This window comes from Poecilia reticulata, linkage group LG6, assembly GCF_000633615.1.
Source record: "Poecilia reticulata strain Guanapo linkage group LG6, Guppy_female_1.0+MT, whole genome shotgun sequence".
Lineage (NCBI taxonomy): Eukaryota > Metazoa > Chordata > Actinopteri > Cyprinodontiformes > Poeciliidae > Poecilia > Poecilia reticulata.
The window spans coordinates 20,840,552-20,865,729 of record NC_024336.1 but is presented as its reverse complement, the minus strand read 5'-3'; the positions used below and the strand labels follow the sequence as shown (position 1 = coordinate 20,865,729).

Below are 25,178 nucleotides of genomic sequence, written 5' to 3'. Positions count from 1 at the left end.
TTTAAGAAACCATCAATAAAACCCATTTCAGCCAGACAAAACTTCATCCGCTGATGGAACCTTTTCTGGAAATCTACCCGCTGGAAGACGGTCGAGCCTGGAAACGCGCCTGGAGCTTACCTCTAAAACAAGATTTATACGTTTTCAAATTTTACAGCTTTCTGTGAATTGAGGGGGGGGGAGCGGCTCTGTAGTGTGTTTCAGCTGTTCGGCGGACAAGATTTAAAAGGGGAAAGGCGGCTGCTTTGAAACTGCACTTTCGTCGATGTCTCTGAAGTTACAGTCAGAGACATTTAGAGGGTATGTTGGAAAAAAATGAACCTGATTATTTACAATTTTGTCAGTCTGTACAACATATGAACATATATCTAGGACAGAAAGATAGCTTCTTGTGTGCGTTTCTACAGTTTTTAAAGTGCAGGAATTATTTTGCATGCACTCTCATAATCCCATTGTTAAAAGCTGCACAAACAGTAATTTAATTAAGCAGCAATGCATTGCCTATTTGCTCTGCATTATTGAGCAGCTGAGTTAATCTACATGTTGAAAAATTCTGTCAGTTTAACAGACAGGAACATGTATGATACACTGTGGCTGCTGCCATTCAAATATTTASATATTAATGCAAATTACACACCTGGCAGGAGATTTAACTCCACAGATTTATTCACACTCCAGGGATCATTCAAATCGCTCCTTAAAGCCAAAGTGGATAGATGGATTTAAAGTTGTACAAATCCACAGCTACGCACGCACGCACGCACGCACGCACGCACAGGTTTCAAGATGACAGAAGAAAGCGTTTGTCTGCCTTTGTGAGCAGATATGACTCTCCGTTCTAATTGGCTGATTCAGTGATGGTGAGCGACTCTTTTCTGAGCATGTGCAGAACTAGGTTATATAATAACCTTTGTGGGTCAAACCTTGGCTGACTGCCTCATCATCTGTAACACAGGGAGGTGCAAACATTCCCCAACATCCGTTCGTGCGACGGTGCCCAGACAAACACGGTGGCCATATTGAAATAATTTCCTYCAAATAAAAGTCTCAGATCAGCTCATATTTCATGCTGTACTCACCCGTGTCCAGAAGGCGCTATGAAATACAGGCAGCAGTGAACTCTGTTGTCAGGCATGGATCTACGGTTCACCCTCGACTCTGCGTTCAGGAAGTCCTCAAACTTGCTGTCGATATAATTTATGACGGGCTGCCAGCTGGCGAGATGGAGGAAGCGGATCAGAGAGGAAGACTGGAAAAGGTGAAAACGTGAGACTGTCGCCATTTCATACCAATTGCTGTTGTCCACCGCATCTCCAAAACCCGGCGTGTCCACGATGGTTAGCGTCAGCTGGACGCCGCCTTCCTTGATCAAAACTTTAGACTGCTCTACCTAAAACACACAAACACACACTTGTGAATAAATGCGACTACACTGACAATAATCTGCAGACTTCCTACCCCCCTGTCTTGGGGGTACATACAATCACCAGCAAGGAAAATTGGTTTATTTGGTCAATGTACCAATGTTAGTGATGCAGTGCAGGATTGTGGGGAGTTTAATTGAAGCAGAGGTGAAGTCAGTGGTGTCGCCGTTTCTTTTTTAAGGTGCCGAAGGGTAAGTGAAATATATATTACATAACATTGGTTGATATATGTTATTGGCCAAAGCAATAATATTATATCAAAATCAGATATCAAAAATGGACAAAATTATCTTATTGGAGCATTCCCAATGAATACTGAACTGGGAGTAGGCAGTGGTCCAATATCCATAATTCAATGAAAAGGTGGAAGGAGAGACGAAAGGACGGATGAGGAAGAACACGGATGGAAGGTCGGCCAAAAAAAATGAGTCAAACAACGGATGGATGAAGAGATGGGAAGGAAACACCATTTAAACATGGACATAAAGTCTGGAAATGCAAATATTTTTTCATACTAATCCAGTCTTTGTAAACCCTTAAATCAAATTCTCTACTTTTCATAGGAACATTGATGGCATGCATATTTATTTGAAGGATGTGTATTCGGGAGTTAACAGTATTTTGAGGATTTGGAGTCAATCATCGAAGCCCTTTTGAGAGGTGAGAAATATCTGTTCTGTAAAACAAAATTAAAAGCTGCTTCCAATTCTCCGTTTATTCAAGGTGACACATATTCAAGTTATTTTCTCTAATTAAAAGCGGTTAGCAGCACGAGAAGGCAACTTTGTTTGGATTTTATTCTGTTTAGACATGTGTTTCATAGCAGACATTCTGGACATGCACTCTCACAGCTGGATATCAGAAGAGCGGGAAGTGTTTGTCCAGAGAGCCGAGGAGAACGGCGTCCAAATACTACAGTTTGGAAACTTGCCGTCCTGTTCGCAGCCAGTTAAAAAGGCAGTAGTCTGGCTGACTCATTTTTACTTAAAATCTAAATCATGTTTATTCAACTGTATCCAAACTGAAGACAATGAAAAACAATGTGTAAGAAACTCTTCAACATTTCCTAGAACTGAAAACCAACTGCTGAATTCCCAGGCCGCCTTTCTAAGCTAGCATCCAGTTTGGGAAATAGCTTGAAAATATTTGCAGACAATTTGCATTTTCACATACACTTCTGTGGAAGATTCACAGAGGAAAAAAAACCAGAGCTTACTCCGGAGGAGAACAGTCTGGTTGCTGGATTTATACATTATGCACTTCCACATAAAACAGTAACTGCCTGGATTTAATAAAGGAAATATGCAAGAGTCTCCCATTGGACAGTTACGGCATGGATTATTATGTTTCACCGAGCAATGAGTTTTTAACCACAACTCCTGCTCACCAATGGATTGGTCACCCAAGTGTCCAAACTTTAACCCTATTAATAGTTGGTGGAATGTGCTGTAGAAGAATTTGTGCCGAGATCCGCCTCTCACGTCTTCTCTACAAGACACTGCTGAAAAATAAATAAAATGGATGGAAAGAAATTATATTTCAGAGACCTACTGCCTCAATGACAGTGTAATCAAAGCAAAAGGCAGTCCAATTAAGTCTAAGGTTGTGTTACGTTTTTAGGATAGGCGGAGAAACAGATGGGCAATGACTGATCTCCAAAAGCATTTTTCTTAAATATTAGATTTCACTAAAAGTGCACAGTTACATTATGACTAGTATGCAATAGTGACCTTAGTTAAAGTGAAATTGTAAAAACTGGCACGATTAACTTTATTATTAGCTTTATTGTACCATCATACATTCAGTCAGAAAAAGTAAAAAAAACTAAGTAAACTAATGTTAGAAAATGGATTAATTCTTGCAAGTGGCCTCAGGTTGAAACAGAAAAGCTGCTCCTGAGTCACACAGATTCTTTGTTGCTTTTTCGCTGCCTTGCATACTTTCACAGGCCCATCTGGTTATTTTCAGATCACCCTTTAAACTTGAACTACGGCCTTTTAACTCCAACACAAACATTCTTGGGTTTCCACAAACCCTGAGATAATCTGTCGGACTTTATAACTGAGCATATATTTCACGCACCGCAGTCATTTGACATATCTGAGTTTGACTGATCACACGTCATGTGTGTTCAAATGAACGTGTTTGTGTGTGAAATGTCAGCCGTCCCGAAACCAAATCGGCCATTTCAACCGTTTCCGTAAGGGAAAACAGATTGGGAGAAAGCCTCAAAAATTTCCCCTCAGGCCCTAAAGCATCATTTAAAAAGAAATCTGATCCGCGAGCGACAAAACATGGTAGATTTTTCTGTAATATAAATACTCTGAGCCGGTCAGCCTCAGACCACAGAGGCCTTTTCCAACACGCCTGCAGACACCAACTCCTACTTGGAGGGGAGAACATAAACCCACGCCACAGTCACAGCGTGCATGGGGAGAGGGAGGTTAAGGTTCTTTAGTCAAAGACAATGAATGCAGCATTGTTCTCATGCACTGACTTGACTGTGATAAAGCTGCTATGCTGAAGAGATGCAATGCCAAATGTCTCCTACCATCCCTTTGTACAGCAGGTCATATTTTAGATATGGCAGCTGCTTGAACACTAAACACAACTTTCTCTGTTTCAGTAAAATGAGAAGTTATGATTCACTGCAGTGCAAAACTTGAAAATGAATGAAATTAAAGGCAGCCATCTCCACTTAGTCAAACAATAAGAGAATGGGGAAGTACAGTGGGTCTCATTATGAACTATGAACAGGCATAGATATCGGGTGTGGTAATGGTTGTAGGACCAATGACTGATGAATCTGTGGGAACACTGGCTGATCTCAGCACACACTCAAATATCCAACAGATCTTGTGGCACATTTACATGCCATGGTTTATGATTAGATTTAACAGCCACACACACAGAATATGTGACACAATGAATGAAGTTCATAAATGTTTTTCTAAAATTTTTACTGACAGCATCTCAATAGACAAATGAAGTCTCTGCAAGTATTGTGTAGCCTTATCTAGCTTGCTGCGTTTATAATGTTCTATTGCTACCGTGTTTCCTCCCACTGAGTTTTTTATTTTCTGACTGGTTCTAAACTAAGATGCAGCATGACATTTTAAAAGTAAAACGTCCTACTTATTTTCAGTTGTGCTCCTTGTTGGATCATTTTTATTAAAACCATTTGCTAAGCAGAAAGAGCCAAGCAGCTGAAGGGACCTCAGAAAATGTGAAGAATTACAGCTGGGTTTGTTATTTGGATTAAACGGTGCTCTAGATACCACAAACTGATTCTTTCTGAACAATCACACAGTGCAGCCGAGTTTTCTCACTCACCAACCCACACAGAGGCACTTCTAATCAGCTGAGCAGCAAACTGAATAGCATCCTTTCAGAGAAGGAAAAGCTGTGGGGCCTGTGTGTGTTTGTGTGGGTGATACTTGTTTGTGTTTAGGTCTAAAGACAACGCAGTACTGGCATAAAAAAAGTGTAAATTAGAGTTGAAGTTCTTTTACAAACGGGATTTACGAGAGTGTGGGCGGGGGGTTTGTGATTGGCCCACAGGATTTATTAACCACACAGGGTGGGTTTCCAGCTTTAAGGCGAGGGCTGATGAAGGATTGACAGAACGGTGTGATGGTTCGTGAGAACATTTCTGCCCTTAAAGTGACCCACACAAACCTCTGAGGGATATGAGGGATCTCCGACCAGATGCCACGTTTTCTTTTTAACTCCCGTCACATCTTACAAACTTATTGCCAATACATTCTGTCAGACACTAGCTTTACCAGGTTTGACGTCTTCCTCACCATCATTGCTTCTTCCTTCCCTTTCTCCAAATTCCTTCCCTTTCCTTTTGCTTCTATTGTTGTCTTCCACTTCCTGGTGGTTTCCCCCAAAATTCCTTAGCTTGTTCCTTTTAACAAATTGCTTCTCTTCCTTCTTTCTCTATCCTTCTTCCAATAGTAGCCTGCCTCCTCCTCTTAAGTCTGTCATAACCATAAAAGGACACAACTGAGCCTTGTGGCAGTTTTCCTCTTAGTTCCTCCATCCTCCTTTACCCCAACTGTTTTTCTGATTCTGCAGCATCTCTGTGTAAAATGTAGTGCACAAAAACTCAGATTTTTCCTTCCACCTACTTTACCCATTTACCTCCAGGTCCCTTCAAAATGTTAAAAGCTGGGCTAACTTTTAATACGCCGCTAACATTTGATAGCTGAATTCAGGTATGTCGGATTAACTGGATGCTGCATTATTTTAATGCACGTTCTAGTGCTTTTGTTGAGTCTCACCTGGCTGCACAGCAACGTTTTTGTCGAACGTTTACTTTTCGGTTTCACAAACCTTTATATTCCCCAGAAGTTTCCCAGAATGATCTCAAAGGTTCTTATACTTTTAAGCTTCTTAACTTACAGTTAAGCCCAAAATTATTCAGTCAAAAATAAAATCACATTACATTTGTTTATTTTCTTGTGGCTTAACTTGAGGTAAAGTTCCTCCAACTTCACTTAGTAACTTTCTTTAAGTAAAAACTTTGTTCTGAATCTCAACCAGCAAGGCATCCACMGACTCCGACCAAAACCATCTGCCTTCCAGCTGAAACAGCTGGTTGAGCTGAGATTCATCTGTCATCCAAGCCTGTAGATGGGCTCTGGAACCAAACACAAGAGGTTCAACCACTTTTGAGTAAAAATAAACAGCCTGAATTCAGACCACAGTAATCCTCAACATTAGTACTTTTGTCTTTTAGGTTTATTAAATCACTGATTTTGCTGTTATGGGACTGATTTTTGACAGATCGCAAGACTGACTGGTTTATATAAAAAATATCTGAAACAGTCTGACTATGTTAGCTTGGTTGAGCTGATGATCTGCACCATTTCATTTTACACACACACACACAATATATATATATATATATATATATAGTTTGTAAAGTCAATTGTGTCTCAACTAATCAAACATGCAACAGTATCTTTTTACCATTTTGAGCTAATGAGCCAGAAAACCAACCGGGACCTTTAGCTTAGTAACTATAGGAGTCTCCTTTCAGAGCTGATCTTTTAACCCTCACCACATTAAGTCTCTCCCATCTTTTAAAGACAGAATTACTGGAAACAAAGCTGTCAGAAATGTCTGTCGTTTTTGACCTTTTCATACTCCCTGACTCGACATTACGTTATCCAGTTGCTGCAGGCAAAAACCACACAAAACTCCTGCGAAGACTGTCACAACTCAGGAATGTATGGTGCCGACATTTTTGTAGATATCCAACTCGTCATTCCTATATCTGTGGTCACTTTTATGGAGGAGGGTTGAATTCCTTCTATATAAAGACAAATTAAAGAACAACTAAATGAAACATTTTACATTTACACCACAGAAAACGTGCATCAAAGTAGTTCAAATTCGTGGTAGGGCTTTCAAATTAAGTCATAAATTATGCCCTTCGTAATGTTGCGCTGATAAACATCTGGAAAACTTGGCAGCTGTAATGTCTGGCTTGGACATACTGGTGCATTCCTTCAACTTTGGTTTATTTTTGATCCCCACACTCAACAACCAGCGACTCAGATCGTTGTCCATCAAAATACTGCAACCTCAACCACAAGCTGGGTTGAGGTTTTTTTTTTTGTTTTGTTTTGCAAAGTCCATTTTTATGAAGCTTTTAAAGCTTTTAAGAGACCACAAGAAATGCGGTTTTAATCCGTGCCTCATAAATATTTAGACCAAAATGATGTTAAAAAGCTTGGCTGGATTAACTGATCTGAGCTTCACAGCTTTATCTGGTAGTTTTGGCAGGAGACAGAGTTTGAGGCAAAATGAATGCTGGCATATCCACAACGCCTCTTTTATTAGGGTTCAAAAATGAAGAAATTAAACAAATATTTCCATACACCATGGGGTAAAAAGTAATCTATAACCGGATTAATCAGAAAATAGGCTAGACTGCTGTGTCAGTCACTTCAATTAAATAAACTTTATAGGGCACTTTTAAATGCTCAAGTATAACACAACGTGCTTTGCAGAGCTTAAAAACAAAAAGAGAAAAAAACAAAACACTGGAAACACATTAAAAACGATCACTGAGAAAGAAAAAGAAGATGCTGTCAAAGATTTGCATTTTGCAGAAATAATAACTTGTTATAAGAATAACAGTTTAAATTATCTACGCTAAATTTAGGTTTGTATGTAAAGAAATTTGATTTGGAACAAAACTAAAAACTGTCCTAATAGTTTCAAACTGGCCTGGTAAAAACCAGACCCTTGTACAATTTTCTTCATATAGGGTCTGGACTCTGAGCTCCTGAAAAGTGATTCCTGAAGGCATGGACTGTGTTGAAGTTTTACATTTTACCCAATTGTTAACGTTTTCCTGTGACTAACTAATGCGCCAGTTCAATGCCAAGTGGCTTACCTGAAATTGCCTGTGCTGTAAACAACCGTTCTCCACTGTGCAGAGAGAAGTACTGATTCAAACGAGGCGGCTGTTAATGTTAATTAAATACTTGGAAACGTGGCCAACATGGACTCAACGACTTTGTTCACTTCCTCCACTGCTAAAACTACAGGCAGATAAAAATTCTAGCACGCAAAATCAACATCATGATTCACAACTTCTCCCTCTGTTTCCTTACTGGCCCAGTATAAAGTCTACCGGAGAGAATCTGAGCGTAGGGGGAGGAAGTCCAGACCGTGCTGGAAGCAATAATTTTTTTTTTTGAGCAGAACTGCATGGTAAAGTAATGGCCAGACTAGAACCAAAAAGACCAACTTTGAAAAACTAAATTTTGAAGGAAAATCTTCTTTCCATATTCACAGTTCTCACATTTGTGTTTGTTTCTGTATCAGGAATTCATTCAGAGAACTCATCATCTATCAACGAACAAACCCAAGCAAAAAAAAAAAAGCAATTAACCACAACAGAAAAAGATTAATGGGCTACTGCTGACATCTGCAAAACCACTCTACGACAAAACGCTGAAGTGAGCTGCGATTCCGAATCGAGCTAATCCAACAGCAAACTGAGCTCACCTGCACAGTCTTCTTTATGCGCTGCGACGGTCCAGGGTAATCCTTGGAGTACAGGTCAGTCAGGAACAGAGAGTTGATGAGAGTGGATTTACCGAGACCAGACTCACCTGAGGACAAAAAGTAAAGAATCAACAAGGATTCTGCTGTTACAATGATGGAACTACAGCTGACTGTTCAATTCTCTGACTAGATACAATGTGCATGCACTGCACACACATTTAGTGACCTTTGGGAAATGGGTTGCAACACAGAAAATAAAACTGGATGCATTGTGTGAGGGGAAAAAGGTCAGGGCCTCATCTGCCAGTACAAAAAGCTCCCAGATAGAGGAAATAAAACGTTTCCTCTCTACTTCGCCTCGGGGAGATTCCCTTCTTCAACATGATCATTTATCCACTTTCTCTGTCCATCTCTCTGAATGCCTTCTTTATAAATAAATCTAAATATTTCTGTTCACACTGTATAAACTTTCCACTCCCACTGATGACAAATACACAGAAGATGCAGAACCGCAACAAACATTTATTTGACAAAGTGCATTTAATCCAAGCATACACATCACATATGCTTTCTCACACACACACACAGCGGTCTGTGATGGGCAAGCATCTGGCTCATGTCTCATAAAGATGAAGAGTAAAACTAAAGAGGAGGGAAGTCTGTTTGACAGGGCAGTCTCTGCAGAAGGGGTGGAATTCACTCTGATGATATCAAAACATAATTATCTTTTGTCAAAGACAAAACTTTGAGATTAGCAACATGTTTTCCATTTGTGAAAGAAAAACAAAAAGATTTCCAATACTTTGTTACCGCAAGGATCACCGGAGAATAAGAATACAAGACCATGAAATATGTACCAGTCAGTTTTGTTCTCGTTTCCAATTTTGTGTTTGGCCTTAGATTCATCCGATTTATCGTCTTCCACCTATTAGATCGGGTCACAAAGCAACAGGTCGGGAAAGGAAACCCGGACAACTCAGTTACTCTCCAGCTCATTATGGAAAATTCAAGGCATTCCCAGGCTAGCCAATTCTGAATCTGCCCCAGTGTCTCCTCCCAGTTCAGATTTTATGTTGTGTATTTTTTCTTAGGAATGTACCACAGCACTAAGATGTTCTTCTCCAATTCTTTCAATAAATAAATAAATAAAATTATTTAAGCTTCTGATAAACTGGAATCAAAAGTGTAGCATAATTTTTTTTTTTCACAACAAAAGCTTTTGGAATTTGTAAATATATCTCCTTATTTTACCCACTCTATACCAACAGTGTTCACACTTTGTTAAAGAACAAACAACATGTTCCCATGGCTCTTTCCCATTGTGTCCTTTACTGCTCTTTGAAACTTTGCACAACTAGGAATGAAAAGTGTGTGGTTTTTTTTATATTAAAAAATATCCACTTGGAACAAACTGCATTATGAATCCCCATCTGGGAAACTTTGCATTGACCTCCAGTTTCAAGACTGGATGCCAAAGGAGATCATACTTTCTGCAGACATACTTGGATTCAAACAAATGCGCAAAGCTGCTTTCAGCACTTATAAATATTTTAAAAAATCAGTACAGTGCTGGCAAGCTGCATGCAGCATGAAGGAACTAAGCTAGAAGTTTTCCTGTTTCTAAATGATAATCAGATGTTGCTTGAAGAATTCCAGATTGATCAGCACTTTTCTTAAACTTCTGTGTGATGAGCTATACTGGGAGCTTTGGCTGTTGAGATCTGCAGTAAGTAGTGAAATATACAAAGTCAGCCAGTTCTGTACAAATATTTGCCTTTCACCATTTCCTTATGGGCATACTTCTTTTTTGGACGCATTTCTTTTCCTCTTAGACACGCCCTTGAATTGAACAGGGCTTCCTTTATATTGACTGCGGGACATCTGGATGTTTAATCAGACTATGAAAACTTGGTGGATTTGTGTTTTTCCTCCGCCGTCTTCAACTCTCAGCCGGTGCACAGAGTGTGTTTGCACAGCTATGGATGATATTCTGTCACCGTCTGAGTGATGAACATGCTGCTTCTCCCACAGTCTCTCCCGAGAGGAGATGAACAACTCATCAATTACAGACTATTTGGAGTTCGAGGTCCAGCATCCACGTGTCCACAGAGACCATTTTGGCGGGATGGTGTCACTTCTGATGCTATCTCGACTAAAACAAACAGCAGGAAATGAAGCGTCTCAGTCTGTTCTGACACTGTCACTATCCGAAAGATTTGCGATGGACAAACCAAAGTAGTGCATGGGAAATAATTTTTACAAAGAATAATCTGATGAGTTGGGAGTATATTTGTAATCAGCCCACATTGCTTTGATGCCTCTAAATGAAATCCAAAGCAACCAATTCCCTTCAGGAGGCAATAAATTGGAAAACACTTGGTTTGTGTGTAACTTAGCTTCGTGTAAAGCCAGATTTTCTGTGAGGTTTCATCAATGTAGAAAGGAACACAGCAGGAAGTTGTGAGAAGTTAAGAGCTTGGTTAAGATATAAAATAATATCCACAGCTTTGAAAATCCCCCCCAATGTTTAATCCATCATCCAAAAAACAGAAAGAGTATAACAACTTGGTAGAAATCAGTAGAAACAAGGAGACCATTAATTAGAAAAACAACCAAGAAGTCAACTGGAACTCTGGAGGGGCTGCAAAGATCCAATCTGTTCACCAGACAACTTTTCATTTAAAAGGTAGTCTTTTGGTGAAAAGATTACCTTTTCATCAAAAGAAGAAAGCAGCGAAACCATAAAGTTGTTTTTACAGTTTGTCAGGTAGATTTATGTTTTAAAGTACTGGTAGACTCATGACAAGCAAAGTATGTTCATTTAATTTATAACACCTCACAACAGCAACTACTGTCAACAAAGTGCCACCCATCAAGATTTCATGACACTTTCCCACTTTGAAGCAGCAAAACCTCTGGAAAAAGAGAAAGAAAAATAATACTTTTGGCTTTGATCCAGTAATCAGTATGACTGACTGCTGACTGAAATCTTAACTCAGAAAGCTAATTTGAATTTCAAATCAAATTAGTCTCTGACTAAAACTAACACTAAAAATTGCACAATGATGACATAATAATTAAAGCAGTTTCTTCACGAAGCTGATGGAGACTAAAGCTCATCAGTTCATATTGCTGGTTGAGAGACTCGCAGGGTGATGGAAGCACTGCGGGAGTCTAAACTCCCTCGGGGCGAGTAGTGTCCCAATTAGCCCCCTCTTGTTCAGCTTTAATTAGATATTGGTTCCACATGACAAGTGGAAGTGCACTGCCAGCTCTCTGTAAACAGACTAATGACCTGGACGCCGGTGATGGATGGTTGACCCTTCCAGCTCACTCATGCTGTTCATATTCCTTCTTTTTGAGTAACTTCAGCATTTTCTCCCATCTTCCGTGTACATTCACTGAAGTTCACTTTGGCTTTTTTTTTATTGCTGAAAATATCTGTTTTAATTCTGCTTTGTCAAAGAAAGTAGTGAATGTATGGCTATAATGCAGTTCACTTAGATTGGTATCGACTTTTGTCACATCCAGAGGAAAGTCGAAATATGAAGTTGCTCACTGGTCAGTGTTCAGGGAGACTGTGGTGCCAGCCAGTTTCCAGGGTACCTCACTGAAATTAACATAAAAACTGTAAGACTGGAAGGTTATTATAGTTACGAAACCATAACAACTGTAATGATTGTATGCATTTGTTTATTCAATAATCGTCATGACAATATTTAACAAGATAAGCACATGCTACATGTTTTTCTAAAATCCTGTCGATACTTGTCGACTGTCAATGTCGTTATTCATTGCTTATAGCGTGGAGGCCTTATGGCATCAACTTGGTCTTAAGATGTCTTTACTCTTGTTTTGAAACATTGTTGAATGAATGAGTCAGTATTTCTATGCTAGTTAGCCATGTTGAGGTATTTTATCTGAAGTTTAAGCTCCCATGAGATTACTGTGATATCTACAGGCTTACTCAACATTTCTTTTATAAGACTTTGGCTTTTATTTTTAAGCTAATGAGTCCTTAGATTTTAAATATGAGAAGTAAATGATGGATATCATTAGGAACTTAAAGGTGTTAAGACACAAGTACCAAGTAGCATGGATTACATAGGCCTACCATATGTATTTGAAGAAAACCAGGCATATAATCTTTGATAAACGTTTAAGATGGACAGAGCACAACAGAAAAACAATCCAAGAAACGGTCACAGCGGGATTCCCATGAGATTCCTGACATTCCTCATTTTTCTCCTCATTTTGTCCTTGCCGCTATCGGTCAGGCTGGAGGCAGCAGCTGGCCCCCTCACATCCTGACACAAACACACACACCTCTAACAGGCATGTGTGAAGTCAAAACCACAAACTGTGAAATGGGGCAACTGGGGAATATAGATGCTTAAAGAAAAAAGAAAAGAAAAACATCAGTCACAGTCGACAGGAGGAAATATGTATTTGATAAACAGCAGACTGCTGGAGAAGATAACTGTCCATGGTAGCTGTTAAAGGGGAGTAGCTGAAACAGAGGGCAAAGGTTATCGCTTAGGGAAAAGATAAAGATCTCGGTGTCTGACAGATCCTATAAAAGAGCCAGAACCTAAATGAAATGATCTCTGGAGCCTTTCTTACTGCATCTTGGTGATCAAAAAGGCTGGCAGGGACCACGGACCACTTCTCTCTGACTTTATTATTCCTTTTAAAATTAGAGGGCGAGTGTTCTGGTGCGATCCACTGAGCCGGGGACTAAATCTGACAGAATCGGCACATGCTGGGTCAGAGCAGACATGTGCGTCTCAAAATAGAGGCTGAGAGAGAACAGGAGCAGAGCGGTGAAGAAGAACGAAGAAAACAAAGAGAGATTTGCCCGGAGTAATTTAACAGAGCATGCACGGACATGCAGAAATGCACAACCTCATTTTACCAAACACACATACACAGTTATGCACTCTGGCATATTAGTCTGGGAAGCGTGTTGAACCCAGAGGCAAAAGGGGAGACTTGGTGAGGAAGGTTGGTAAACAGGATGATGTAGTGCTCTACAAATGGTTGACAGCAAACTAAAACCGATCTAGGAAGAATACTACGCTGCAAAATACTGAAGTTGACTTCATTCTGTCACTTAAATGGAGGAAGTACACTAGAGCTAGGAAAACTTGCAAAAAAAAAAAAACCACAATAAAATGTAGATGATACCACAGGAGTATTACTGAGAAACCTGAATGGTAAATTGAGGATTTTTCTGTAACCACAAACAAGCCCATAACACATTATATAGGGGATGTGGGTACAACCAAGCTAACACTTGTGCAATGTAACAAAGCACTCTTCCATGTATACCTCATTTATTTGGTACTTGTTAGCAAATCCACCTTTTTTGCTTGAGAGATTCTCACTGGTCTAACAGGACAGATGACCCTAGTCTGGATTTGCATAAATCCAGCTTAATATTGAACTTGTTTAAAAGTAGTTTACTCCAATTTAACAGAAACTGTCATTTTACATAATTCTTTACTTCTGGCCCTGAAGTTTTTGCACAGTGGACCTGCACCACGTTAAATTGTAACAACAAAACTAGGCTCAAGTTTCTTAGACTTTAGGTAAGAAACACGATAGTTACGTATTCAGATTTCAGCTCTTTTTGTTTGCACAACCGTTTATCGTTCGCCGACTCGACATCTGACACTTTGACTTGTCACAGCAGGAAAAGCACAGATTTCACCAATAGTTACTTCTTTCCATTTAGCCATCTTGGGTGATAAGCAGGGGCCCACAAGATTCTCACGTTACGATAAACTTGAGTTTCTACTAGTTTATAAATCACGGATAACTTATTCTTAAATATGGGGTTATACTTTTTTTGTTTTCTTTTTTCTTCTTTGCTCTTTTCTTTGGTTTGTTGTTTTGTTGCATTTCCTTCTAATTCATGTAAAGCACTTTGAATTGCCTTGTTGCTGAAAATGTGCTATACAAGTAAAAATTACCTTACCTTTCAGGATATCAGCACAACAATTATGCAATAAATGTCATTTTGATTGAGGGTGTACTTCTTTCCAACAACCTTTAAGGTGACATTACAACTTTCATGTTTTGACATGTTAAAGACATGAAACCAATATCTTCACATAGTTCGCCACAAAATCTATGTATATATTCTGAGAAGAAATCTCTTCTTTTCTCTTCTGACTCAATTTATTTATTTTTCTCAGAGCAGAAGTTTACAGCAGCACATCATTCCCTCCCAGGAGGCGGTAGTCACAACTTAAACATACCGGAGTGAAATTAAGAGATAAAGATGATCTAAAAAAAAAAAAWATATATATATATATAAAATAAATAATAACACCATGACCACCAGTGCTGCATAGTTGTCCGTAAGGCCGAAGCAGATGATCTTCACGGATGTCAAGACCTTAACCAGGCTATGCCTAGCTAGCAAAGCAGTAGCCTGCATGGAAAGTCATGGGAAAATACCATTGGCAAGTGTGAAAATGGGCATTGGAAGCGTTACATGCTGAGTCTATGAAGCATTTGCATCTTTCAGTCTGTTTGCTCAACCCCCCAGAACAAAGGGAGTCCTGTATAAAATGTACACACTGTACTTCTTGCTGTACATAAATTTCTGTCATAATTATAAAAAGAAGGAAAAAAAAACTTCTGTGAAGTGAGCATGGTGCATCATTTATCTTTTACATCCCAGTACTTAAGAACTCGAAACAAAATAGATTCTTACTGTGGCTGCAGGTTAATAGGAGTCAGTGTAGACCAGACTGTACGTTTCAGTTTGTCTGCTTCAGTTGGGCTAAACTGACAGTTTAGACCAGGAAATATAGCTAATTACAGATTACCAAATGTGTTTTTTTTTCTTTTCAGATTACTTCTGTTAAAAATAGGAAATCGTTTTAGGAAGTAGCAGCATAATAATACTGCTTACAACATGCTAACAATAACCTAAAAAAATCTCTCCGCCTCTCAAACAGCCTCAGTTCTCAGACATGTAGCCATAAAATTCACTAGTTGTTTTTTTAATCTACAAAAATCTGATTTTTCTTTTCTGAAAACTGATGGAAGTGAATTTTGTTTTATCATGTACTATATAGGAAATGTTAACGCTGCCATTTAGCTAATTGTGACGACAACAGAGAGGAATCCATGTGGTCCAAATATGTGACTAGGGTTGCATGATTAGAAAATCATGTGATGGTGAAATTAGTAAATATTGTTCTGTTGCTGTCAGTTGCTAATAATCCACGTTTCCTCCCTCACTCTTCTCTTTCAAATCTTAAAAGGGGGGCTATTATGTAAAATAAACTTTTTTTGAACTTTACATCATGTTATGTTATTCCCTCAAAAAAAGCATAACTGGAGTGTTGTTTTTAATCATTCATGCATGTTTAACAAATCAATCCTTTAATCTCCCCCAGACTAGCAACAGCAGCAATAAGCAAACACCTGGTGCAACTGTGGGTCTACTGAACTTATAGTACGGATGATTTCTTAGTTCAATGCTCTTCAGAACAGTTGTAAACAGCACAAAGAGAAGCATCGGTGCGATAATGTAATGAAGGTTCAGTGTTTTAGCAGGAGCACTAAATATACACAATACTGTGACACAGGTTTGCTTCCAATGTAGCATAGAACCCAGCATGCGACACTAAAGAAAAGACTGACTTAAAGTCTTAATATTTGTTTTATTCATTTCAGAAATTATGGTACTTCCCTTAGACACCAGATATTTTGAGCAGATCACCTGGACCACAATATTTCCCCCACTACAGTATCTGGGAGAAAATTATCTGAAGATTATGATTTGTGCTTTCGAAAAGTTATGCAATGCAAGGTTGCCATATGATTGACTAGTGTAATATTTACAAAATAAGAAGGAAATTACTGAGCACACATAAATAATCCTTGGAGATGGGTATGAGGATGACTAAGTAGCCACATGATGAACAGTTGTTTAAACTTAGTGGTACTATGTCTGTGTGTGTGTCTGTGTGTGTTTTTTCAGCGCATCTGTTTAAGCCAGGAGATTAACTACACCAAAGCCTCCCTTCATTCACTTCTTTCTGCAAGGTCAGTAGGCAAGACGGTCAATCCTAAGCCTGTCAGACTCTTATCTGGATGTGCACAGCACACACACACGCACACAAAGCTTGCAAGATTATAGGACAACAAGCAGACAGGCAGCAGAGACAAGAGGCAAACAGTTTTCAAATCAAACAAGGTTCAGTCTGACAGATAAACTGTTCCTGACCCAGAAGGGGAACTGCTGCTGACCTGTGAAATGCATTCAAGGCTCAATCACCTCTTTAATTGTAGCAAAGTTTGCCACTTAGAACCTATATACTATTGAGGGACGTGGCAGTGTATTTTATTTTATTTTTTTTACTTGAACAGTAATGTAATTGATCCAATCATTCCAACTTATTTTTGTCCTCAAAATATATCAATCACAATAAAAATGGTGTTATATCTTTAGGCCAGCTTGACAATAAATAAATAAAAAAATCTCTTCTAAAAACAATTTTTTTTTTTTTTTTGAATTTGTGATGCAATTTATCAATCTGCATCACAACTCTTCTTGCAGTAGTGAGTCTCCCACACAGCATCTTCTGTGCTCTCCTGGGTTGCTTTAGCAAAGCAGAAGCATGACAGAGCTATTAAGTACTGGTCTCATTACACATCAGAAGCAGCGTGAAACAGGCATCACTTCCCCTCTCCTCCAAGCTCTCATCTGACTATCAGCTCTGTTCAGATCTCCTCGCTGGCGCTGGATCTCACTAATCTTTCCAAGAGTTTCTATTCAAACCACCAGCTGGACAAAGCGGGGGCAGGAAGCAGCTTTTTCCCCCAAAGAGTGAAGGGGAAGGGAATTAGGACAGAGGGGAGGAAAAAATATAAAGAAAAAGAAAAATCCACCAGACAAGAAGTTTCTGATGGCATGTTAGGGAGGGATCAAGTGACAGAAAAAGAAAAAAAAAGATTTCTGGCAAGAGACAACAGATGTAAATGTACATTTCTTGTCAATACTTTTCCATTGAAGATGTTAGACCTGTGCAAAACCTGGTTGTTGCATAACTATTGTGGGAAATGTGAGCTGTGGCTAAAGAGAGGCTACCAAACCAAGCATCAGCTGACTATGCTAATGGAGTTGTTTAAATACCTTTCAATAAACGAATATCACCAGGAAAAGCAGGGCGCGGTATATGATTATTTTTTATGCCATCCTGTGTCACTTAAAGATGAAAATAAAAGGTAAAGTTCATGTTAATTTATCCCCCCCCCTTTTTTTTTTTTACTTCACACTATGTGCAGCTCCTCAACTGCCATCATAGGTCAATACAGAGACGTCTATTAACATATAGATTATGGCCAACTTAACCGTATTTACATGATTTATTATAATCTACAGCCTGCATGCAAGGATTGTAGTCATATTTATTAAAACATCAATGAAAGCAGAAAGTAAGACCTTTAGTACATAAAAGTTTCAGTTAGTTTTATCAGGCTTGACAACTATCAGATTACTGATTACCATCTGTGCAGTACAATAAATGTCACAACTTATTACAGGTTTACTCAACATTTTAAGAGTTTTGATAGTTGCGCGCAGGCTTTACGGCACTCTAACTTAACCTCTTAGCTGATCAGAAGGACCCATAAGAAGCTTTCTGTCTGTGCAGCAGGAGTTTGAGCGAGTGACCTCCAGGAATCAGAAAAGTCCCCTCATATTCCACCATCGGTATGTTTTAGATCTACCACAGAATAATAATAGTAGACCTCTAAAGCCAGCCAAGTTTTCACACTTCACCAAGAAGCCAAGAGCAGCACCAACTTTCACAGCCTGCCTCGTCCTGCTGCTCCTCAAATCAAAACATGATCAGCTCTCCGGTCCAACACTGGAATTTCCTTTCTCTTCTTTCCATTGTAAGCTTCTCTGACTGCATTTGTGGACAAAGCAGTCGGCAGACAAAGTATTTTGGATGTATTATTCTTAAAGCTCCCTCTGGTTTTAATTGGAGTTTTTAACCTTTTGACCTTAGTCCCTCGTAGGATTTACAAACAGCAGCTGGACTTTCAGAGGTAATTTGGATTATTCTCAAATTTCATTTGACGTCTAGAAGCTGGAGCAGTGGGTCAGGGTTTAACTTTGAAGTTAAATATTTGCTAGATGAGACAAACACACTTCAAAAACACTAAGATCACCAGACGTGGGATGGGAAAGACTTACAATCTCCATACAACTCGATAAAATCAGCAGACAAACTCTTACAATGCTGTGACAGAACTGTCAGATTCCAGCCAAAACTGCATGATACGCTTGGGGAGATTATTTTGGGCCACGGATGGGACTCTGCAACATCTCGACCATAAACACTCCACCACTATAGAGACTGTTGATGAAGGCTGTCAAACTGTTTTGGATTGTAAGGAGGAGCTGAATGATTGCCAGGCATTCTTGGACTGTCTCAAGACCTCTTACTGGAACAATCCCCAGGAGACTCTGGACTATTCTGGAAACAACCCACGGAAATTGGACATTTAGGACAATTACTGGCACACCGAGAAAAAAAAGAAAACCTTTTGGACAAAAACAGTTAAAGAAATTCTGGTAAGTTTCCCTTCTTACACAATAACGATACTCTTAGACGAGCCGTTTATTCTTTTAGTGCTGGTCGAGTTTTCTTTCTGCTCTTCTAACACTGTAAGCCGACTTTTATATGTCTGTTAACTCTATAACTATAAGCAATCTCATATATATTCATATATTAAAACTCTTGTTCAGCTAGTGTTTTGACAAAAAACCGCCATACAAGTAAAAGACGAAGTGGAAATTTGAACCAGTTTTTTTTTCCCTTATAAGCTCATAGATTTCCCAATAGCTTTGAAACCCTTAAATATCACAAACATAAATTAACAGCACTCTCTTGTTTGGATCTTGAGAAACTTTAGGGAATAAAGATCACATTAAAAGTGAAGTTAGTAATGTGTTTGGAAGATTGAGCCTCCAAGTCCACTGCCTGACGCTTTCCAAAAAACAAAAAAAAAACAAAACAAAACAAAAAACCCTCAAATTTGAGGTCTGGTTTGATTTTAAATTGTTAAAGGAATTTCAATAGTAATAAATAACCACAAAAGACGTACTAAATTTAGCAATGTTTAAATTTAGAACAGCTATTCTTCCAAAAGTGTCCACCCAGATACAGACTTCCTGGGACTTGAGACATTTATTTAAGTTATATGTGAACATCTCTGATTCTCACCCAAGTCATCACTGTGCTGCTCGTCCACAGCTAATGGACACTAAACAGGAAGCTGAACCATATATGTCTGGACGCCTCATTGTGTTTGTATCTCAAATTTCACTGAAAAGAACAGGGTCGCCACAAGCTGCAGATTTATCAGATCAAATCTAATCCAAGAAGAGTGGGTAGTCATTTTGAACCTGATTGGTTTTCCTGTGCATGGATCAAATGAATAAATTCTGGAGTGAGAGCAGGTTAGTATGCAGAGTCATTTAGTAGCAAGTATTAAAATTACACAGACTATGAATGTCAATATTAAGAAGAAAGCGGAACTAAAAACATTTAGTGATGGAGGGCCAGGTAACTTTTTTTTGCTCTGCTTCTACTTCTTGCAGATTAATACCTCTTTGGTATTTAATACCTCTTTGGTATTAATCTGCTAAAAACAGTATTGAGGACAAAAAAAATACTTTTAATGTTTTGCCTTTGTGCACAGTCTAAATCACGTAATGATCTACTTTTATTTGTTGCAGCAGGAGGATGTGGTTTCAGATGCAAAGTTCTCCTTTTATGGCTATTTGGCAGTACTAAGCACAATAGTTTAAAATAATAAAGCTTTTTAAAGTAACAGTCTGTGTTGTCTTGCATACTTAGGTGACAGACACACAAAAAACAAGTTTCTAATTAAATAGAGCAACTTTTACTTCAAGAAAAACAGAAATCACTTTTTGATCTTTTGAGCTGCATTAGTCTGAAAAGATTTAATTTGAAATAAATTCAAAATGAAAAGAAAACTGTGTTCTGTACCAATCAATTTTACACCAGATATTAAACACTGCTCTGCAGAACTCATTGTGTAAAAATCAATGTGTTAATTACTCAGTGCTCCGACTCACATGGAGTTCTGTTCAGTAAGTTAAAAAACATCACAGCTGTATCAGCTTGATGTCTATAAGTACAGCCAAACCCACAGTTCTTCCATGCCAAAGCTCACTTCCCTGCTGCTGTGATGTGCTTAGCTACGTTTTTGCACCCAACGCCACTTACACTGGAGCTTAAATCCGGCAGCATGCATTCCAAATGAAATGGCCTAAAACACAAAAATGTGTCAATAGATGTCCAGGGGCCAACGGAGAAAACAAGAAAAACTCTCCATCTTTGACACATTCTTCCCAACTCAGCAGCAGTCTAGAGGCTATTACGGCCGGGCCAAAAAGGCCATCAGCTCTGCAGAAAACTATTCTTTAAATTGTCAGCATGTCATCCTGAGCATCTGAGTGCACAGGATGCCACAAGTTTCCATCCCCGTCACGCTGTGCCGACGACTAACGCTCTTAAAGAAACTGTCAGCTGTGCAGGTGTGCATGCAGCGCTCCTCCTTCAACGCAGACACAAACATTTTTACGCAATGCTGGCGGTTAAGGCGTAGGTGTTTCCAACTTACCGACAACCATTAATGTAAACTCGAACCCTCTCTTGACGGACTTCCGATACACCTGGTTGGGGAGATTGGCGAAGCCCACATACCCCTCCAAGTTCCGCTGCTGAAAGAAAGACAAAATTTCCGTTTCAGTGTTTGATAAGCAGACAACGACAGCAGACAATCAAACTCGGATTAGCTCAAATGTAGCCGTGGTCAGGGAAAAGTAACCTACTAAGACCAGAAGGATGCATACACATAAAAAACTTTTTCAGCCCTTTTTTCCCCCCTCTCCACACTTGCATAAAAGAAAATGCAGCGATAAAACAAGGCAAAAAGCTTGCTCCTTTTCAAAACCTGCAATTAGCATTTTTCCTTTGCTACATCGACAAAACCCCTTTCAACTTAAGTGTAGCTGGTATAAATACAAGTTGGAGAAAAAACAGTTGCTTTGGATGGGTGGGGGTTGAGAGGAGAAATAACAGGCCTTAGTTGGAAAATGATGCAAAGAACTTTCTAGTAACTCCAACTAAAACGGAAATATTAGACTGCTAAACATCTACTCTCTCACTGCAGACATATTTAGCCAAATGAAGATATTAAAAACAGCAAAATGTCCTACGTGTTCAGTCGTGTCCATCATGTACGACCGGGCGTGAGGAAGGAAGCTGGTTGCCACAAAGGTATCTCTTCATCTCTCTCCCTGCTGTTCTCTTTCTCCTCCCTCTGTCTCTCTATCCGTCAGCTTGTTATTATAAAAACCCTCCAATCACCATGCAGCGTCCTGCACGCTACATGGGGCAAACACAATTGATTGTTGGCCTCTCCAGCTCCCGTCATGCACGGCACAGATGGAAACGTGCAGAAGTGACGGTGTTCATCTTAAACCCAGTGGTCAACAATATCAAAAACTTCTTCTCACATCCCCAAATACTAAACCTCCATGTTCTTTCCCTCAGAAATACAGTACTGAAATATTTTGTTTATCAATTAGACGTGGTAATTTTTTTTTTGGAAAGATTTAAAAACTATATCTAAATGTTGTCTAGGAAATAGAATAAATATAAAGAGAAGTGAGAATGAAAGGAGTTGTCCAGCAAATCTCAGAAGGTAAATACAAAAAGTGTAGGATGAAGTGAAATATACACTCAAGTGCCAATCCGTGGTTTTGATAGCCACATGACTGCATTTTATACAACCTGGTACCAAATCTAAAACAAGAGTGATCCAACAAGGGTTTCTGCAAGTTTAATTTCAACATTTCAACTTTAATACCTACATGAACTTGCAACATATGTAAACTCACTTGCTCTAAAAGTTATTTTTATTTGCCTAGTAGCCAAGTTTACTCAAGACGATGTTTTTTGACTTTACATCCGAGTCCAGTGCTTTTACACCTTGGTTGCGTCCCTTCAACTAGTCAGACTTGGACTGAATTATTGTAGACATTTTGTAAATTCTGTAAACCACAAGCCATTTCTAAAAATCTTATATTTACGTAAACAAAACGAGGATTCTTAGTTTTTCTCAAACCTATTGATAAAAGTGTGCCATTGCATCTGGTGTAAAAGAAACACTGCATTTCATTAAAAAAAAACTGCATACCAACAGTAAAACATGGGGGTGGTAGCGTGATAGTCTGGGGCTGTTTTTGCTGCTTCCTGGCTGAATTAGAACAATTCTGAAAAGAAGAGTGGGCCAAAATTGCTCCATAGCTCTAAAAGACTCACTGCAAGCTGCTGCAAATGCTTGATTGCAATTGTTGCTGCCAAGAGTGGACCAACCAGTTATTAGGTTTAGGGGGCAATCACATTTTCACACAGGGCCAGGACTGCTTGGATTTTTTCCTCTCCAATAATAAACACCTTAATTTAAAAACTGCATTTTGTGTTTACGTGTGTTGTTCTTGACTAATATTTAACTGAGTTTTGATATTCTGAAACATTAAAGTGTAACAAACAAGCCAAAAAAAAAAAAAAAAGGGAAATCAGGAAGAGGGCACACGTTTTTCACATGCAGCTTTCTTAATCGTCACAACAACAATTATTGTGAATTTAATATCCTATTTACATCTAACCTGTTAAAACACAATCAATTCTCACAAAGACCCAGTAACACACAAAAGGTTTTCAGCTTTTAGTGTGGGGGGAAAAAAAAGACTGAAAGTATCTTGCCAACATTAACAAAGAAGCTGGAACAACAAAAAAAACCCAGGCACAATCTATTCACCTCATCAATACTGCGATGCTTGCAGCAGAAAAGCAGGAGTAACTACTCCAAACAAGCCTGAAGCACTTTCCAACATTTCCATGTTTGATCCACCCACATTCACATGCTCAGAGTATGTTACATAAACTACCACCTCTGACGATCCGTCCATTTCCCTGCTGCCACATTACGGGTACCCACATAGTTTTGATTTTAGCACTTCAGGAGGAAAGTGGTGGTTCAGATTGTCGACGTTCAGCTCCTACAACCGCCTGACTGTGAATGTAACAAAGAGGTAAGATGGATGTAGCGTGGATCAGTTGGAACACGTTCGTGTGAATTTTATAGGTTAACGTTTCTGCGGAAATAAGCAGGCACACAGGCGTGCGCTTCAGATCTACACAGCTGAAAGAAAGCGAGAAAACAGTTAGAGCAGCAGGCATGGGACTTTAAAAAAAAAAATTTAAAAAAAGGAAGTAATGGGGGATGAGAGAGAAAAAGACTAGTCAGCCCATACCATTCATGCAGCCCCATCCCCCAGTCCACCCAGTGGTGATAGTAGCTGCCTGGCTCACTGACATCATCTCGCAAAGCCCCTCACCCTCCACAGGCATTCAGCAGCAGCTGATCCCCGGGCCTTCTCACCGCCTTCATCAGCTGTTTCCAGTTTTGAGTTTTTACATATTCCAAATGAATAATTCATCAAGTATTGCTTTATTTAAGCAGAGCAAAGGGAGGAGTGTAGGCTTTTGAAAAGAATAACCGTGTCGGTGCCCTTTTGGTATTTTTAGCACTTATCTCCCAGCTATTTCTATTTTTCTGTGCATGACCACTACCTTGTTATGCCGAAGAAAGCCACTGCCAGTCACCTTTGGCTTTATTGCAGACAGATGCAGAGTGACAACATGGGGTAGCATGCGTTGTGGTGAGTAATCCTTCATTGCTAAATGTAAGTGACAGTGTTAAAATAGCCCTCCTAAAGTGGAAATGACGTTCAAAGAGGCATGAGTGGCTTCTAAATCAGAGCTTGCGCTTAAAATTTTATAATGAAGTGACACCGTAAACACACTAACGATAGAAACCAACAACGTTCAGACAGCTGAGCGATGAAAATGATTGAAAACTTATACAAAACATATTTCCAGTTACAAGATGAAACCGAAAAAGTAGGCCGCCTGGTTACCCAGTAGATTTGACTTGAATCTGGGAAGAGAACCTTGTATTTAGGATGATGCTCTCCATGTGCGTGTATGTTCTTCTCCCCAGCTTGAGCTCATTGACGTTTTGATCCGACAAAGCAGTGATTGATTCCACTGAAAATAGTTTTTTCAATCAAAGAAGTAGTCTGAAAAGATGTTTATAGTAAATACATTCCTAAAACATCAACTGATGATAACATGACGGCTTAAATCCTTCAAGGTTCAAATTTCACCATAAACTTTTCAATTTCAGGATTTGATTCAAACAGTATCTTTGAGATATAAGGCGAATCTTACAGTAAAAAAAACATTTTTTCTTGAATACAAAGCCTGTTACGAGTCAATTATATTACATTTATTCTAACCTTCATGTTACTATAAAGCAATCAGTCAATAGTTTTTTTTTTTATAGTAACAAATTTTTTTCTTTAATGAAGATTGTTACTACGTTCTGTTTGAATTTTAAGCAGAGGTTTTTACTAGTTTTGTGTAATTTTGACGGCTCGGGCAATTCAAGTTTTTAAAATGCTGTTAACAGAGATGAACAATCCAGTTTTTCCTGGCCAATTTGGGGTTTTCTTTGAGCTCTGGTGTGGCAATTGTTTAGTTTATACTCCTGAAAACAATAACCAAATATAATTTAATTTGCTGCTAG

The 25,178-nt window shown here is 39.0% G+C and overlaps 1 protein-coding gene across 1 annotated transcript in view; it reads right to left on the bottom strand.

The window, feature by feature from the left end:
• The window catches only part of LOC103466361 (septin-7-like), a 37,160-nt gene that overhangs the window by 10,432 nt on the left and 1,550 nt on the right, over positions 1–25,178 (bottom strand). The window contains exons 2-6 of the mRNA XM_008411875.2: positions 21,141–21,240; positions 8,457–8,563; positions 1,290–1,390; positions 1,080–1,214; positions 924–1,032 (exon numbers count right to left, since the gene is read on the bottom strand). Of these exons, the coding sequence (XP_008410097.1) occupies positions 924–1,032; positions 1,080–1,214; positions 1,290–1,390; positions 8,457–8,563; positions 21,141–21,240 (552 nt within the window). The remainder of the gene's footprint in view (positions 1–923; positions 1,033–1,079; positions 1,215–1,289; positions 1,391–8,456; positions 8,564–21,140; positions 21,241–25,178) is intronic.